The sequence below is a fragment of the Sorghum bicolor genome, chromosome 9 (assembly GCF_000003195.3).
Source record: "Sorghum bicolor cultivar BTx623 chromosome 9, Sorghum_bicolor_NCBIv3, whole genome shotgun sequence".
NCBI classification, from domain to species: Eukaryota; Viridiplantae; Streptophyta; class Magnoliopsida; order Poales; family Poaceae; genus Sorghum; species Sorghum bicolor.
Genome location: NC_012878.2, coordinates 4,247,029 through 4,262,846, shown reverse-complemented (window position 1 = coordinate 4,262,846; position 15,818 = coordinate 4,247,029). Strand labels below are relative to the sequence as shown.

General features: G+C 41.3%; 2 protein-coding genes and 1 long non-coding RNA gene across 3 annotated transcripts; 1 reads left to right on the top strand and 2 right to left on the bottom strand.

The window, feature by feature from the left end:
* On the bottom strand, window positions 1,381-3,071 carry LOC8069498 (1-aminocyclopropane-1-carboxylate oxidase). Its single transcript, XM_002439241.2, has one exon. The coding sequence runs from the start codon at window positions 2,698-2,700 to the stop codon at window positions 1,750-1,752; it is 951 nt and encodes a 316-aa protein (XP_002439286.1). The 5' UTR covers window positions 2,701-3,071; the 3' UTR covers window positions 1,381-1,749.
* On the bottom strand, window positions 11,607-12,819 carry LOC110430527. The gene is made up of 2 exons (XR_002447869.1): window positions 12,403-12,819; window positions 11,607-11,940 (listed from the first exon to the last, which is right to left on the bottom strand). It is a non-coding gene; the product is annotated as an uncharacterized LOC110430527 (long non-coding RNA).
* LOC8075978 (1-aminocyclopropane-1-carboxylate oxidase) lies at window positions 13,706-15,028 on the top strand. Its single transcript, XM_002440552.2, has one exon. The coding sequence runs from the start codon at window positions 13,829-13,831 to the stop codon at window positions 14,777-14,779; it is 951 nt and encodes a 316-aa protein (XP_002440597.1). The 5' UTR covers window positions 13,706-13,828; the 3' UTR covers window positions 14,780-15,028.

Genomic DNA, 15,818 nt, shown 5'->3' with positions numbered 1-15,818 from the left:
ATCATCGCTTAATTAGAAGCTACTCCACTCCACTCTAAAAGTAAGTAATCTCGCTCAGCCAGTCATCCTCGTATATAAAGACAAAGAGTTACCTCTCTTAGGCCTTGTTTAGATACAACCAAAAACCCAAAAACTTTACAAGATTCCCTATCACATCGAATCTTAGAGCATATGCATGAAACATTAAATATAAATAAAAAAAATAATTAATTGCATATTTTACCTGTAAATCACGAGACGAATCTTTTAAGGCTAGTTGCTCCGTGATTGGATAATGTTTGTCAAATAAAAACGAAAGTGCTACAGTGTAAAAATCTAAAAAGTTTTTAGACAAGGCCTTAGTATGAATGCAATACAAAAATGACGCTTCTTCTTCTTCCTACTTCCCCACATCCAGCAGATATCTAAGGCCCTGTTTAGTTTCCCACCCAAAAATTGTTTATCCATCCCATCGAATATTTGGACACATACATAGGACATTAAATGTACATAAAAAATAAACTAATTACACAGTTTGGTTAAAAATCGCGAGACGAATATTATAAGCCTAGTTACTCCAGGATTAGCCTTAAGTGCTACAGTAACCTAAATGTGCTAATGACAGATTAATTAATTATGCTTAATAGATTTGTCTTGCAGTTTCCTGACGAGCTATGTAATTTGTTTTTTTATTAGTTTCTAAAAACCCCTCCCGACATCCTTCCGACACATTCGATGTGACACCCAAAAAATTTTCATCTCTAATCTAAATAGGGCATAAGATTGATAGATGGCTGAAGATCCGCCGGGGGAAAATATGAGCTGGAAGCTACATATTCTGTGAAAAAAATGTCGAAACCATATTTAAAAGACATATTTCCATCACTACCCATATGCAAAAGCTAGAATGCACACTCACTTGTAAAAAAATTTACGCGAAATTAATTTTAGGTGCATGTATATATACTATAAAAGACAGAATCGTATTTTTTTTGTCTTCTAGTGCACATCATTTTAGTATGAACTTTTCTAAGTTGAGTTCCCATCCAACTTTTAGACATGACTACATATGTGAAATTGTGGATGCAGTATGTATATATGTGCTAAGCTTAAAATTGTATTTTTTTTCTTGAGTTAATTTTCATGTTTGCATGGAAGATGTGTTTCCACCACATTTTTTTTGCAGACGTAATATGACAACTACCATTGCAATAAGTAGATAGGGGGTCACATTTTGGCCTTGTTTGATGCCGCTCCAACTCGGTCTCCGGTGGCAATTTCGCACCAAACGCGCAAGCAAGGAGAAGCATTTTTGGATGCTGAATAGAGGAAATGGAGCTATTATTTTACCTATATGGACACAGACAACCCACGTTTTGGTGCTACGACAGCCTCATCATATACGGAGTCATGCCAAACACACTCTTTATTGCATTCGAAAAATGATGGTACAACTCTTACATACAACCACTATCACATTAAGTACATGAAAAAACCCAATACTTGGATATGCATGTGCTCAATAAACTCTATACACCAAAGACTAGACACACCTTTTTCTTTTCTATATCTATAGGATTAAAACTCAACAAACTTATTGCTACAACAATATATCATGCCATGCCACTAAAGTTAAACACAGTGAAACACCACAAGTGCTAACCCGTATTTATTATACTTATATTATTATTTATTCAGCTGTTATATCCAACAAATAAATTAATAATTATTTATAATATATTAAAATTTTCGATTTCCACCCCCATTTATTTATGCCGCTGGAGATGACTTTGGCGCCGCCGCCTTGACGGCTTCGAACCTTGGCTCCTTGGCCTGGAACTTCTGCTTGACGTACACGTCCATGTAGTCGCCGAACATGTACTTGGGGTACGCCTCGCCGCCGCTGGTGGCCACCGCCGCCGGCGAGATGGTGGCCTCGCTGGCCGGGTTGTAGAAGGAAGCGATGGAGCGGCGGTTGCCGTCGCGCATGGGCAGCACGCGGTGCCAGGCGCTGCGGTACCGGCCGTTGCTGAGCACCTCGATCTGGTCGCCGGTGTTGACGACGATGGCGCCCGCGAGCGGCTGCACGTCGGTCCACTGGCCGTCCTTGAGCACCTCGAGGCCGCCGACCTTGTCGTCCTGGAACAGCAGGATGACGCCGCCGGCGTCGGTGTGCGCGCGCAGGCCAGTGATGAGGTCCGGGCGCGGGCACGGCGGGTAGTGGCTGACCTTGGTGCCGAAGAAAGGCTCGTGCCGGCCGTCGCCGGAGAAGGCGGCCTTGATGGTGCCCCGGTCCAGGCCGAGGTTCTCGTCCATGGCCTCCATGACGCGCTCGGCGAGCTTCCTCAGCTCGGCGCGGTACTCGCGCATGGTCTCCTTGAACGCCGGCGGGTCGGACGGCCACTGGCTCCCGTCGTGGATGTAGAAGATGTCCTCCCAGTCCAGGTCGTCCACGGGCGCCACCTCCTCGCCGCGCCGCTCCGCGTCGAGGAGCGCCTCCAGCGTGCGCACCGGCTCCGACGCCTTGAAGCCGGCCTCACGGAGGCGGTAGCAGTCGGAGCACACCTTCTTGACGCGCTCGAGAAGCTCCAGCGGGATGCCGTGGTTCACGAGCTGGAAGAAGCCCCACTCCTCGCAGCCATTGGCGATCTGCGCCAGTGTCTCCGCCCTCTCGGCGCCGTCCAGCTCCAGCTTGGAGAAGTCGATCACGGGAACCACCATTGTTGATTATTGGCTTGGGAATTGATGAAGACGATCGAGCAGATAGATTGTTGTGAAGTGTTTGTATATATGTATCTATGCAGGTGCTGAAGGTGGCAGTAGTAGGGTTTTGTGATGCTTGAGTGAAGGCTAGCTAGCTTGCAGCTGATGAATTGAGATGGAGAGCTCGGCATGGATGGTGCTGTATATATAGTGAGCAAGCAGCTCAACCTACTGCCATGGATGAGGAGGAAGCTTCGGTCAAGACAAGCATTGCAGTGCAGGTATGTATGGACCTGGACTGGAGCTGTCCTGCATAGTGCATGCCATGGCTAGCTCTAGCTAATAAGGTGTGATGAAGCTTCTTGGGCATTGGCAGAGCCGCTGGATGCTTGTTCTTTGCGACCGGAGTTCTCAAATTCCGGATATGCCAGAGGATGTCGCTGTCAAGGTGACGAGCTAACATCAAGCAATTCAATTCAATCACATTGCCAGCAAAGCTTTGACTCGGTCAGGACAGGCATGAACGGAACGATGGTTCCTGTCCTACTTCGTCACTTGGTTTCGTTGAGGGAGAGGGCAGGCAATGCAAAGAGCTACTACCTGAGTTTCAATTTATAATTCATTTGAACTTTTTTGACTGAAAGTTTGATGACTTGTTTTTTTTTTTAAAAAAATATGTGCAAATATATGCAAATTTAAGTCATACTTGAAGAACTTTTATTAATAAAGCAAGTCACAATAAAAGAAGTGATATTTTACATTTTTTTTTATTTTGAATAAGACAAGTAGACAAATATTTGGTCAAAAAAGTAAAATGAATTATAATTTAAGTAATTAACTAACCAGGAGGGAAGATGATGACAACACACAAAAGCTAATCAGAGAAGCAAAAAGCAGATCGCATTACAAAATCTAGCTACTACATGTATCTTCAACCTTATTTGTTGGAGTAATATCTCTTTAATTAATTTTTAAGTGGTTTTGGTTCTTTTGCTAAGCGGTCGACCGTCCTCTATTTATCCACTATATTCTGGTTAAAAAGGGCTGTTTTGTATATAGGATAAAGCACTGATTAAACGTATCACCACGTAGTGTTTAAATGGTGTTTAAATAGGCTAAACAAGCATTTAGACAAACATTGTTATTAAATGAAGGAAACATTTTTTAAAAAGTAATCTCACATTTCATCTCATAAGGGCATGCATGTTGGCAACTTGGGATAATTAAGGTCTCTTTATGATTTAGATTAGATCAAATTTGGACCTAATGATTTGTGCGAATCTCAACTCCTTTATGGACATGCTATGGATACGTAGCAAAAACAAGTAAACAACATCTTTTATATCAGATGCTCCCTCACTCTAAACTATAACTCATTTTGGCTTTTCTAAGTGCATAGCTTTTACCGCATATATGGATCTAGTGTACATCTAGAGAGTACATTTTCTAGTACCTAAAGCTCAAAATGGCTTACAACTTGGGGGGAGGGGATTTAATACGAGCATCGATCAATGCATTATTAGAAACCAACAATAATACAATCTGTTGGATATCACTCTCTTATGTTATGGTCTGTCTAGCCCATGCTCGAGTGTTTTATACTTTTATTTACACTTAAGAAATTGGATTTTTCAGCCATTGCATTATTCATCCGTACAATCCAATGTTCAAGATCGTTTCTTGTTCAGTGTCCTATGGTGTCACTGTCGCCTTATTTGCCTAACTGTGTGGCATTTTCCTGATGTCTTGGTGCAGCATCTTCCATATTCTTTTATTCATATACTTGTCTAATTGACCACAAGTGAATTCTCGGATATTCCTTATGCCTTGGGTCATCTTCCTTGGAAAACCTCCAATTCGATCTCGTGCCTAATTTCCATCAGCAAAATGTGGCCATAATTAAACATGCATGGCCTCTCAGAAGGTTCGCTAGCTACCTCTCAAATAAGAATCCATGCATGGAATTTCCAAACCTTTTCGCTGAGCAAGCTCTGTTTGCATGTTTACATATCCGAATGGATAGGAATAGTTCTGGTAGGTTTCTTTTCTTCACTTTTTTTTTGGAACACTTTTCTTCGTGTCCTCGCATCGGCTTGTTTCGTTGATTGTCGATCATATGCTGTTTAGCCATTTATTATGAGTGAAACGATTAAAAAAGACTGTTTAATTATAAAGGATAAAGTGCTAATTGAACAGAAACATGCATAGCCGATTATAAAGACTGTGTTTCATTTTTTTGGGCCTTTCATAGATGCAATCCGATTTCCAAAATCTTCCACGTTGTCAGCCCTAGTTTAATTTCTTCTTGTTCCGTGCTGGTGATGGTCTCACTGTCGCCTTATTGCCTAATTGTCTTGGCATCTTCCATATCAACTGACAACTGTTATGATACAATATCAAAATATCTTAGTTTTTTTTTTGAGTGAAAGAATATCTTAGTTCTTGAACCTAACCTAGAGCTCAACAACACTGAATTCTCGGACCATATTCCCGATGTCTTGGGTCATCTTCCTTGGAAAAACCATGGACTAATTTCCATCAGCAAATTGTGGCCATAAACAATAAACATGCATAGCCTCTCGGAAGGTTCGCTAGCTAGTTCTCATCAATGCAATAAGAAGAGTCCATGGCTTGTTTTCTCTCGCAAGGAAAATGTGGGCAAAAGCGCGAGAAAGAGAGAGCTTGCGAGGCCAGAATTGGATTCCTCATGCATCTCTGCGAATCTGGACCCATCTCCGGCTGGCACTGAATCCAGACTTGAGTCACAGACCTCACAGTGGACTAAGTGTTTTATTCGGTCTTTTCTCCCTATGTTTTAATTTTCTGCAGATGCACCAAATAATCCCCATCTGGAGCGGCAGCTAACTGGGACCATAAGGCCAGTCTCTGGGGTTTTATCAGGATGTCATGCACATTTATTAGAGCGCCATGTCAGTAAAACTGCACTTTTTGCATGAAACGAGGAGGAGAGAGAAGGAAGTAGTTTCACCATGGTGAAACTCCGCTGACGTTGTTTCCCACGCGGTGAAACATGATGAAATCCCCACTGAGGACTAAATCCTTTCACCATCTTGCATGCATGTGATCCAATCATTTTGCAGTAATTAAATGCTTTGCCCAGCCTTGGAAACATCAAGGTGAAACTCATGCATTGTGGAGGTTGTTTCATTGTTCGTTTCATTGATGCTCTGTCAGCAGATTTGTTTTGGAAATAGTGCATGAAACGGGCCATTGAGACTGGCCTAAGTACTATTGGTTTGCCATGTGATCGAGGGTACCAGATAAAAGCCTTAAATTTGTTTTCATCCGAGACATATTTTCTTGGATAAAAACAAATTAAAGGCTTTATTTGTTGATGCATGTGCATCCGTGTTCGCAACTATGTCTTAGAGTTTGTTTGATCGTATTTCAATTCATCCTAATTCATCCCAAGCCATCTAAATATACGTGGATTGAGGTGGATAGATTAGAGTTGCAGCTAAAGAACACCGTATTTGATATACCAGTTTTTTTGCTGTTAACTCAAAAAAAAAAAGAGTTGCAGTTTTCGTGGATAAAGTAATAATTTTTCTGTAGTTTTTTTTGCGTAGGAAGAATGATTTTTCTTTAGTTACAACACCTGTACCCAAGGCTTTTGTTGGTTCCTTTAGGTCTAGCTTGGCCTTAATAGTGCATCTAATGATTATTAATGTGTTTCTCAACTAAATTTCTGCTGCAATATAATGGACCATCGGCATCTCCTCCACGCTGCAATTTGCATTTTTCCTCCCTGCTGGAATCAGCATCAGGTCGTCACATCACGTGCTCTAGAAAAGGCAAACCTGCACAGCAATTTGTGCTGTATTATGTTAATGGCAAGTAGCTAGGACCAGGACCAGGACCAGGGAAATTAATTAGAAGGCTGGCAAATGTCTCAATCATATCAAGTTTTCTGCATAGATGGTTATGTTGAATTAGACACTGTGATTAGGGAGGATTAATTATTACTCCTCTGGTAACAAAAAGTCATCTAAGGTATTCGACAAAACATAATTCTGACCACTACTCTCTTTTTCATAGTATATTTCTTCAAGATCGAGTTAGTCCTCTGCATTAAATAATCTATCTTCTTGAGGTGCACTTGGAATTCTCTGCCTGCCTGTTCCCTCTTCTCTCTCCATGCAGGAAGTCATAATGTGGACCAAGAAGATGCATGTGCATGCTCCTGTGTGCTTTGAGCAAGTCATCTGACCATAATAAGATACATACATATGTGAGCTAATCGATCCAATACCTGCCTGTGCATGTGTATAACCAAATCTGCAAATCAAGTGGATGTTGTTAGTTGTCACTGTTAGTTTATGACTACTGGTCATTGATATATATGTATACTAATCATAGCACAGCTAGTCCCAGGAATTAGCCAACGGTCGACCACGTGGCACCTGCTGAAGAACACGCAATGAAAACGGGTTAATCAGGCATTTGACGTGGATGGATTTGGATGCGAAAGATCACGGAGAGAGAGAGAGAGGACGTACGACGTACGCACGATATATATATATATATATATATATATATATATATATATATATATATGCAAATAAAACATGGAGGATTTAATTCAGAAGCAACACAACGACGAACCAAATTCTAGTCTATGTGCAGAGACGAGACGACGACAACAGTTTGAGGCACGCAAAACACTATTCCACACATTGTTCTTGAGCGAAACATGAATGCATGCATCAGCAATTCAGCGCATGCATGCATGCATCTGCCGTACGTCATGGCGATTTTGCCGGTACTCGATCAACGGTCAGCAGTCCAACATGCATGCGCATCATATGAAATTCCTGGGCAAATCTTTGTTCCTGCAGGTAACATGCATCGTGCGACATCGTTTATGTACGACGTGTACCTTGGCACTGTTTATCTATTTGGCATTTAGCTGCATGCATGTAAGCATTTATGGGACGTTCCCTTGAGACTATACGTCGAATTTGTCAGTCATTTAACAATGTTTTTTCTCTCGTAATAAATCAGTATTTTCAACCATAACTTTTCAGACAAGCGAACATGCTCGTTGGTGTGTGGGCGAGGCCGGCCAGAAAGTGCATTTCCTAACACTCATCTTATCCATTTGCTTTAAGCAAAATTTTGTTTGTCTATATATTCTAGAACTTTAATTTAGGATAGTTAAGTACAAAATTTATAGAAAATGTGTCTTTTTTGTTGTTTAAGTTATCCTTTAACAAGTCTCTCTAAAAAAATATTTGCATAAGTATATTGCCTTGCGTCGTTGTTACCGGCGACTTCTCACACCTAATCAGTTATTATGGCCGCTGCAAGCTATGTACTTCATTCGTTCCAAATTATAAGTTATTCTAATTTTTTGAAAATTCAAAACATCTTAAGTTTTACCAATATATAGAAAATTATAAAGATTTATGACATCAATACCGTATTACTAGAAAAATATAATTAATAAAGAATCTAACTATACTTTTTTGTTATCATAAATATTATATAAATTTAATTTGGTTACACTTGAGATGTTTAGATTCTAAAAAAAATTAAAATGACTTATAATTTAAGATAGAGCGAGGAAGTAGTTGCCACGTCCTTGATTCGGTTTGCGCTGCCTATATCGACGTTGTTGTCCCACACCAGATTTGCGGACCGATCTATGCCGTGGCTCGTTGCACGCTGCCAAGTCGAGATGTGAGTGGCTGCCTCTAATCACCGCCATGTTGTCCAGGCCCTTCGAGATTTGTTCACCAAGGTTCAAAATTTCGGCGAAATTTTGTAAATTTCAGTAATTTTGATGGTGGTCGAATTTTTTTTTTGAAATTTCATTATATACCAATACATGTGCTATATAACTTTAGACTCATATTTTCTATTGTTTATATTGCATATTCTTCTATTCAACAGATGTGTAATAATAAATCATACTGATACTTGTTTAGATCTATTTTTTAAAAAAGAAAAATATACTTCATGTGCTAGTCTCTAAAAAATTTCAGCCAAATTTTACAAAATTCGGTAATTTCAGTGGTGGCCAAAATTTTTGCGATACCGAAATTAAAAACCCTGCGTTCACCTACACTAATGTAAATAACCGCCTGCCACTTCAACGAGTATAGAGTAGAAATGTCATACAGATCTCCATTTGCCATTAGAATGCTTCGTGAGCATCTCCAACAGTTTGATATTTTTTCTTTGTCATTTTTTTGTAGTTTGCCAACTTTCAAAACAAAAATGGGAGGAGAAAAACAAGCCATCTCCAAGAGTTTCTCGATCATGAGAGAGATCAACAGTTTTATTCATGTTGAAAAGCTTATTTGCATGTAAGTTAAACATTATAACTTATTCCCTCCACCCCAAATTGTAATGTTGGAGAGTCAAAGCATCTCAACTTTGACCAAAGTTATAGAGAGAAATTACAAAAATTTATAACATCAAATATGTATAATATATAAAAATATAGTTAATGAACAACGTAATGATACTAAGTTGGCACCATAAATATTATTATTTTACCATATAATTTTGGTTAAATTTGAGATGGTTTGACTCTACAAGATTCTTGGAATAACTTATAATTTGGGATGAAGGGAGTACATTTTATTCGGTGTGAGCTAATCTAACACTCCATCTGATCTTTTTACATGTCCTATTAGCTAGTTTTGTCCTAAGTTAAACATTTTTATCTATGACCATGATTTTTTAAAAAAAATATGATTTATGCTTTCATAATATACAATTCACATGTTGTGAAATTGCATGGTTAATTGGTTGTTAAAGTTAAGAATGTTTGTCTTAGGACAAATGTAAAGTACGATTTGTAATAAAAGATATAGAATGACGGCCCTGTTCATAAAGAAATCATTTGGATGTATATATGTACAGTCCCAGGAATGAATTTGCCAGCGGCCGACCACGTGGCACCTGCAGAAGAACAAGCAATAAAACGGGTTAATAGTCAGGGCATTGGATTTGGATGTGAATGAGAATGATTATGGAGAGAGAGAGAGAGAGAGAGAGAGAGAGAGAGAGAGAGAGAGAGAGAGAGAGAGAGAGAGAGAGAGAGAGGACGTAAAGCAATGCGAATAAAACACGCATGCATGGGCGATTTAGAAGCAACTCAAGGACGAACCAAATTCTGGTCTTTCTGCAGAGACGACAACAGTTTGAGGCGCGCAACACACTAATTCAATTCCTCACATTGTTCTTGAGCAAAACATGAATGCATATCACTATAAGTATGCATGTATCTGCCGTACGTCATGGTTTGCCGGTACTCGATCAACGGTCAGCAGTCAGCATCGTCCAACATGCATCATATGGAATTCCTGGGCAAATCTTTGTTCCAGCTAATTAAGATGCATGGTGTGACATGGTTTATGTACGACCGTACCTCTGGTCCTGTTTATATATTTGGCATTTAGCTCCTTTTATGTAAGCATGCATGGAACAAAGACTGAAAAATTAATCATTTATTTATTGGTCCAGGAAATAAAGTACCCACTGTTAATTTTGACCCCGTAATTTCGCATGTTATATATTTGACTGGGGTAATTACTTGATCTGTTAACATAACAGATGTGTACTATTCAGATTTAAGTACCTTCAAAGTTCAAACAGTGAGTAACCCCTGTTTTGAAAACCATATTTTATTGCCATTTGTTACCACTACCTTCCAAATCATTTTTTTCCAGATGGAATGGAGTATCTTTTTTTTTTTGTTGGGTAAGCCCCGAGATAGAAATAGAAAGTGCATTACTCCAACTGTCGTGAAATAGTGTGTATTATAACTTCTAAAATTTGTATTGAAATACAATGTATTTTACGTAATGACAATGTTTTGATTTGACAAGGTTTGTTAAAAAAGAAGCCATGATTTGAAGAGAAACTCTATAATTAAAATAACCTATACGTACATGTGTCTTTAGAGTGTTCCCTTAAGATGTCTTAAAATTTTTAGAATATATTATATTACAGGACAGAAGGAGTATTTCCTGATACTCATTCTATTCAACTTTTGTCCAACTATATTTTTCTTTGAGCCTTTTAAAATATGTTAACTACAAAATCTATGGAAAACGAGCAATTTTTCACTATTACACGTTTTATTTTGCGCAGTGTTTCGTATAAGAGTTTCAAGGCGGGCGTTACTTTTGCCCGCCACGGTTATTCACGTCCGGCGGAAGCTGGCCAACCCACTAGACAACCGCCACAGTTACTAATTAACCGTGGCAGACATTGTAAGGTAACCACCATGGTTAATGAGTTATTAATCATGGCGGGCATTGTAAGGTAACCGCCATGGTTAATAGGTATTAACCGTGGCAGTTCCTTATAATGCCCGCCACGGTTAATGGTTACAACAAAAAATAATTCATAACTATTTCTTATGAATTTGAATAAAGACAAACTTTATATCAAAGTTGTAGCTTTTGACGTGATCTACAACTTTATAGTTGAAAAGTTTATGAATTGAAACTATTTATGGTCCAAAAATATTATTTTAAGTGTGCAGATTTTGAAATTTAAAATTTATAATTATCAAACAATCTCAGATGTTGACATGGTCTATATGAAAGTTACAGTTCTCGATAGAATCTACAACGTTGTAGTTGAAATTTTTTTAATTTGAATATGTTTAGATTCTCAAACATGTGTTCCAAGGTTATGGATTTTGAAATTTAAAATTTTGAATTCCTAAATGATCTCCAATGTTCACATAGTTAATATCAAAGTTCTAGTAGTTCACCTGATCTACATGTTTGATATTGACAAGTTTTTGATTTAAAGTCACCTAGAGTCTCACATATATGTTTGAAATTCACATATTTTAAGATTTAATTTTTTGATTTCTTTTCAAACTATCTATGATGGCGATACATGATATACCAAAGTTGTAGTAGTACACGACAATATTTAAAACTTTGTAGTTAAATATCATTAACTTAGTCATTGACCATGTTTTTAATAACGGAACTGCTAGCGCCCGGACGTCCGATCTGGGCGCTAGTGTCCGGACGCTCGCATCAGCTAGGCCTATCCCGCGCGCCCTTGTGATCCTATTTTATCTTGGGGCCCATGTCGCTCCATTTCTCGCGTATGTCTCGGTCTCATCCGCGCTCGTTTCCCGTCACTCTGTTTCTCGCGCATGCCTTGATCTGCATCCACGTTCGTTTCTCGTGCCTGCCGCTGCGCCCACGCTCGTTTCCCGTGCCTGCTGCTCACGCTCCTTTGTTCCACCTGCATGCACTAGAGCCAGCAGTTGCAAAGTATGTGGGTGTGGTAGGTGGGTCCTACTACAACATCCAAATAAATCCTTTGCAACATAAATCTAAAACAGATAAAACATTTAGGATATACAATTGAAACACCATTAACGTGTGCAACATCACAATCCAATTTAAAACATTCAGACACAACACATGTAATATGCAAAAAAAAGTCAAATGAAACACTTGAGGCATGCGTTTGAAACACTTGCAAAAGTGCTTGTACAAAAAATAGATAAAACTTTGGAGATAGACAATTGCAACATACATGTACAACTATTGCAATATATGCAACATCTCGATCTACTTTTACAACATTCAAATGGTACTCTTGCAACATTCAGATGAAACTTCTGAAACACTCGAAACATGCTATTGCAACATGCCTGAAATACGTCTAGAAACACTTGAAACACAGCATCGCCGCGCGGCCATAACCTACCTTGTGGGGAAGTACGGTGGTGCGGGCCTCCCCTTCTCCCCTTCCTACTGACAATGCGAGGTAGATGAGGGCACATGCGCCGACGCATGCGTCCTCTGCTTCCCCTTCCGTGATGGGCGAGGTGGATCAGTGCGGTGTTGGATGGTGTGCGCTCGTATACCGCTACCATGTCCGCCGTCGGTCATGGCAGTCTCTGCCGAATCTGGGGAGGACGCTGTCGGTTGGGGTAGGGGAGGGTCAGTAACGTTCTCGAGCTCGCCAGGCAGATCTAGTCTGATGCGGGAAAGGATCATGGACGCCATAGATTGGGAGGAGGGGATGTCATGGAGACCGCCCGCTTGAGGGAAGACGCATGTGGAGGAGGAGTGCTGCTGGATCCATAGAGGGAGGAGAGGAGATGAGAGGACGACACTATAGCAGTCGCAGCGGAGATTTTTTTACGAAGAACAAAGAGAGCGGTTTGCGGTTAGGAATATGTGGACGAGAACGAGCCTTATCCGGTCGGGGCCTCGGTGGGTCGGTGCGAGTAGATTCCCGAGCGGCGACCTGATGGGTCGGTCCGCCACGGACGGACGACCGAATAGGAGCATTACCGCTTTAATAAGTTTAGTTTGAGATATGAATATTGTTAATATTTTTTAGAATCTAGTTAAATACTAAGAAAATTGATATACAAAATCGTATGTGACTTTGTTTTTGAGACGGAATAGAGAGAAGTATGTTTTTCAAGTTTTTTTCTTTGTTTTTGAGACGGAATAGAGAGAAGTATGTTTTTCGAGTTTTTTTCAAGTCAGTTTGACTTGTGGCTTAGGCCTTGTTTAGTTCCGAAAACTAAGTTTTCGGAACTGTAGCACTTTCGTTTGTTTGTGGTAAATATTGTCCAATCATATACTAACTAGGATCAAAAGATTCGTCTCGTGATTTACAGTCAAACTGTGTGATTAGTTTTTGTTTTCGTCTATATTTAATGCTTCATGCATGTGCCGCAAGATTCGATGTGACAGGAAATCTTGAAAACTTTTTGGATTTCGGAGTGAACTAAACAAGGCCTTAGAATATATAGCACTGCCGTAGACAAGGACAGAATCGTCCCGATAAGGAGAAGTCGCGGCCATGACGATTGACGACACTAGCAATCAGTCAGGCCTGCCTAGCTGCCGAATACAGTACAGTATCCAGCATGAGCTGCCACTCTAATGAACCGGCGGCGACTTCGGCGCCCTCCCAGAAACTTCTCTCCCAGCCGTACGTTTGGCACATGCTCAAACTTGACCACTCGTGCCCTATAAAAAACACAGCCATGGCCTCCGACCTCAAACCATCAGCTGCATGCAGACCAGCTTTCACTGAAGCAACAACTAAGCATCTGCTACAGGCTTTCTCGATCCGGAGAGAGATCAACAGCGCATAGTCACAGTCTTCAGCCATGGTGGTTCCCGTGATCGACTTCTCCAAGCTGGAGCTGGACGGCGCCGAGAGGGCGGAGACACTGGAGCAGATCGCCAATGGCTGCGAGGCGTGGGGCTTCTTCCAGCTCGTGAACCACGGCATCCCGCTGGAGCTCCTCGAGCGCGTCAAGAAAGTGTGCTCCGACTGCTACCGCCTCCGTGAGGCCGGCTTCAAGGCGTCGGAGCCGGTGCGCACGCTGGAGGCGCTCGTCGCCGCAGAGCAACGCGGCGAGGAGGTGGCGCCCGTGGACGACCTGGACTGGGAGGACATCTTCTACATCCACGACGGCTGCCAGTGGCCGTCCGACCCGCCGGCGTTCAAGGAGACCATGCGCGAGTACCGCGCCGAGCTGAGGAAGCTCGCCGAGCGCGTCATGGAGGCCATGGACGAGAACCTCGGCCTGGACCGGGGCACCATCAAGGCCGCCTTCTCCGGCGACGGCCGGCGCGAGCCTTTCTTCGGCACCAAGGTCAGCCACTACCCGCCGTGCCCGCGCCCGGACCTCATCACGGGCCTGCGCGCGCACACCGACGCCGGCGGCGTCATCCTGCTGTTCCAGGACGACAGGGTCGGCGGCCTCGAGGTGCTCAAGGACGGCCAGTGGACCGACGTGCAGCCGCTCGCGGGTGCCATCGTCGTCAACACTGGCGACCAGATCGAGGTGCTCAGCAACGGCCGGTACCGCAGCGCCTGGCACCGCGTGCTGCCCATGCGCGACGGCAACCGCCGCTCCATTGCTTCCTTCTACAACCCGGCCAACGAGGCCACCATTTCGCCGGCGGCGGTGGCCACCAGCGGCGGCGCGGCGTACCCCAAGTACATGTTCGGCGACTACATGGACGTGTACGTCAAGCAGAAGTTCCAGGCCAAGGAGCCAAGGTTCGAAGCCGTCAAGGCGGCGGCGCCAAAGTCATCTCCGGCGGCTTAAAATAACTTGATAGTACGGAGTAATAGTATAGTCGTTAATAAGGACACTACTCAATTACTAGTGTTATTTGTTCGTTGAGTATAGCCTTGAAGAGTCAAATGATTTTTTATTTGGGTTGCTATATTTTTTGAGTTGTTTCAATATAATGTACTGTATCAATCAATTGTGTTAATGTTATAAGTGAGTGAAAATGACTACCTTGTAATACTATCTTTGTTACTCGTTTTGAGTGGCATATGCATTGGATTCTTTTACCTGTTTGAGAAAATGTTGTCAAAGAATTCCTTGATTATGATTTCGTAAGTTAAGTCGTGGTATATGCTCTAAATTTGTTCTAACTAGTTATAATAATATTACTGTTCATGATTTGAAGTTGAAATCAACAAATATCTACTACTGTCCTTGTCTTTTTAGCAAATTTACAATCTTTTTTTTGTTTAAATGTCCCTATTATTGCTAATTGAAGAATAGTCAATGTGAACACTGATACCCACTAGCATTTCATCATTTTTTGTTACTATAAGAATATAAGACGCCGATCATTTGATTGGTTTGGTACAGATGAGGCAATTGTTTGTTGTGAAAAAATGACAAACTTGTAATACTACTCTTGTCCCTCGTGTTGAATAGCACATCCATAATTGGATTCTTTTAGTGCTGTGTTTTGTTGACGGATCGAGACCGTTCTTTGATGGTTAATACCGCTAAAAACTAAATATGCTAAGTACCATTATGAAATCATATGTTATTAGCTATAGTACACCACAACGATTATTTATTTTATTGCACGCTGAGCTCGCCAGAGGTTGAAGGGCAAAAAACGACATTTCACCACATTCTCTCTCCTCAGATCTACGAGAATCAATAAAATAATCATTACACTGTCCTGCAGCTAATAATCGTGACTTCATAATTGTACCTCGCATATTTAGTTTTTAGCGGTGTTAACTGGCCAATTTCAGCACAACTTCTCTTTGAGAAAATGTTGTCATAGAATTCGTTGATATAATTTCGTAAACCAAGGTTGAATTATATGCTC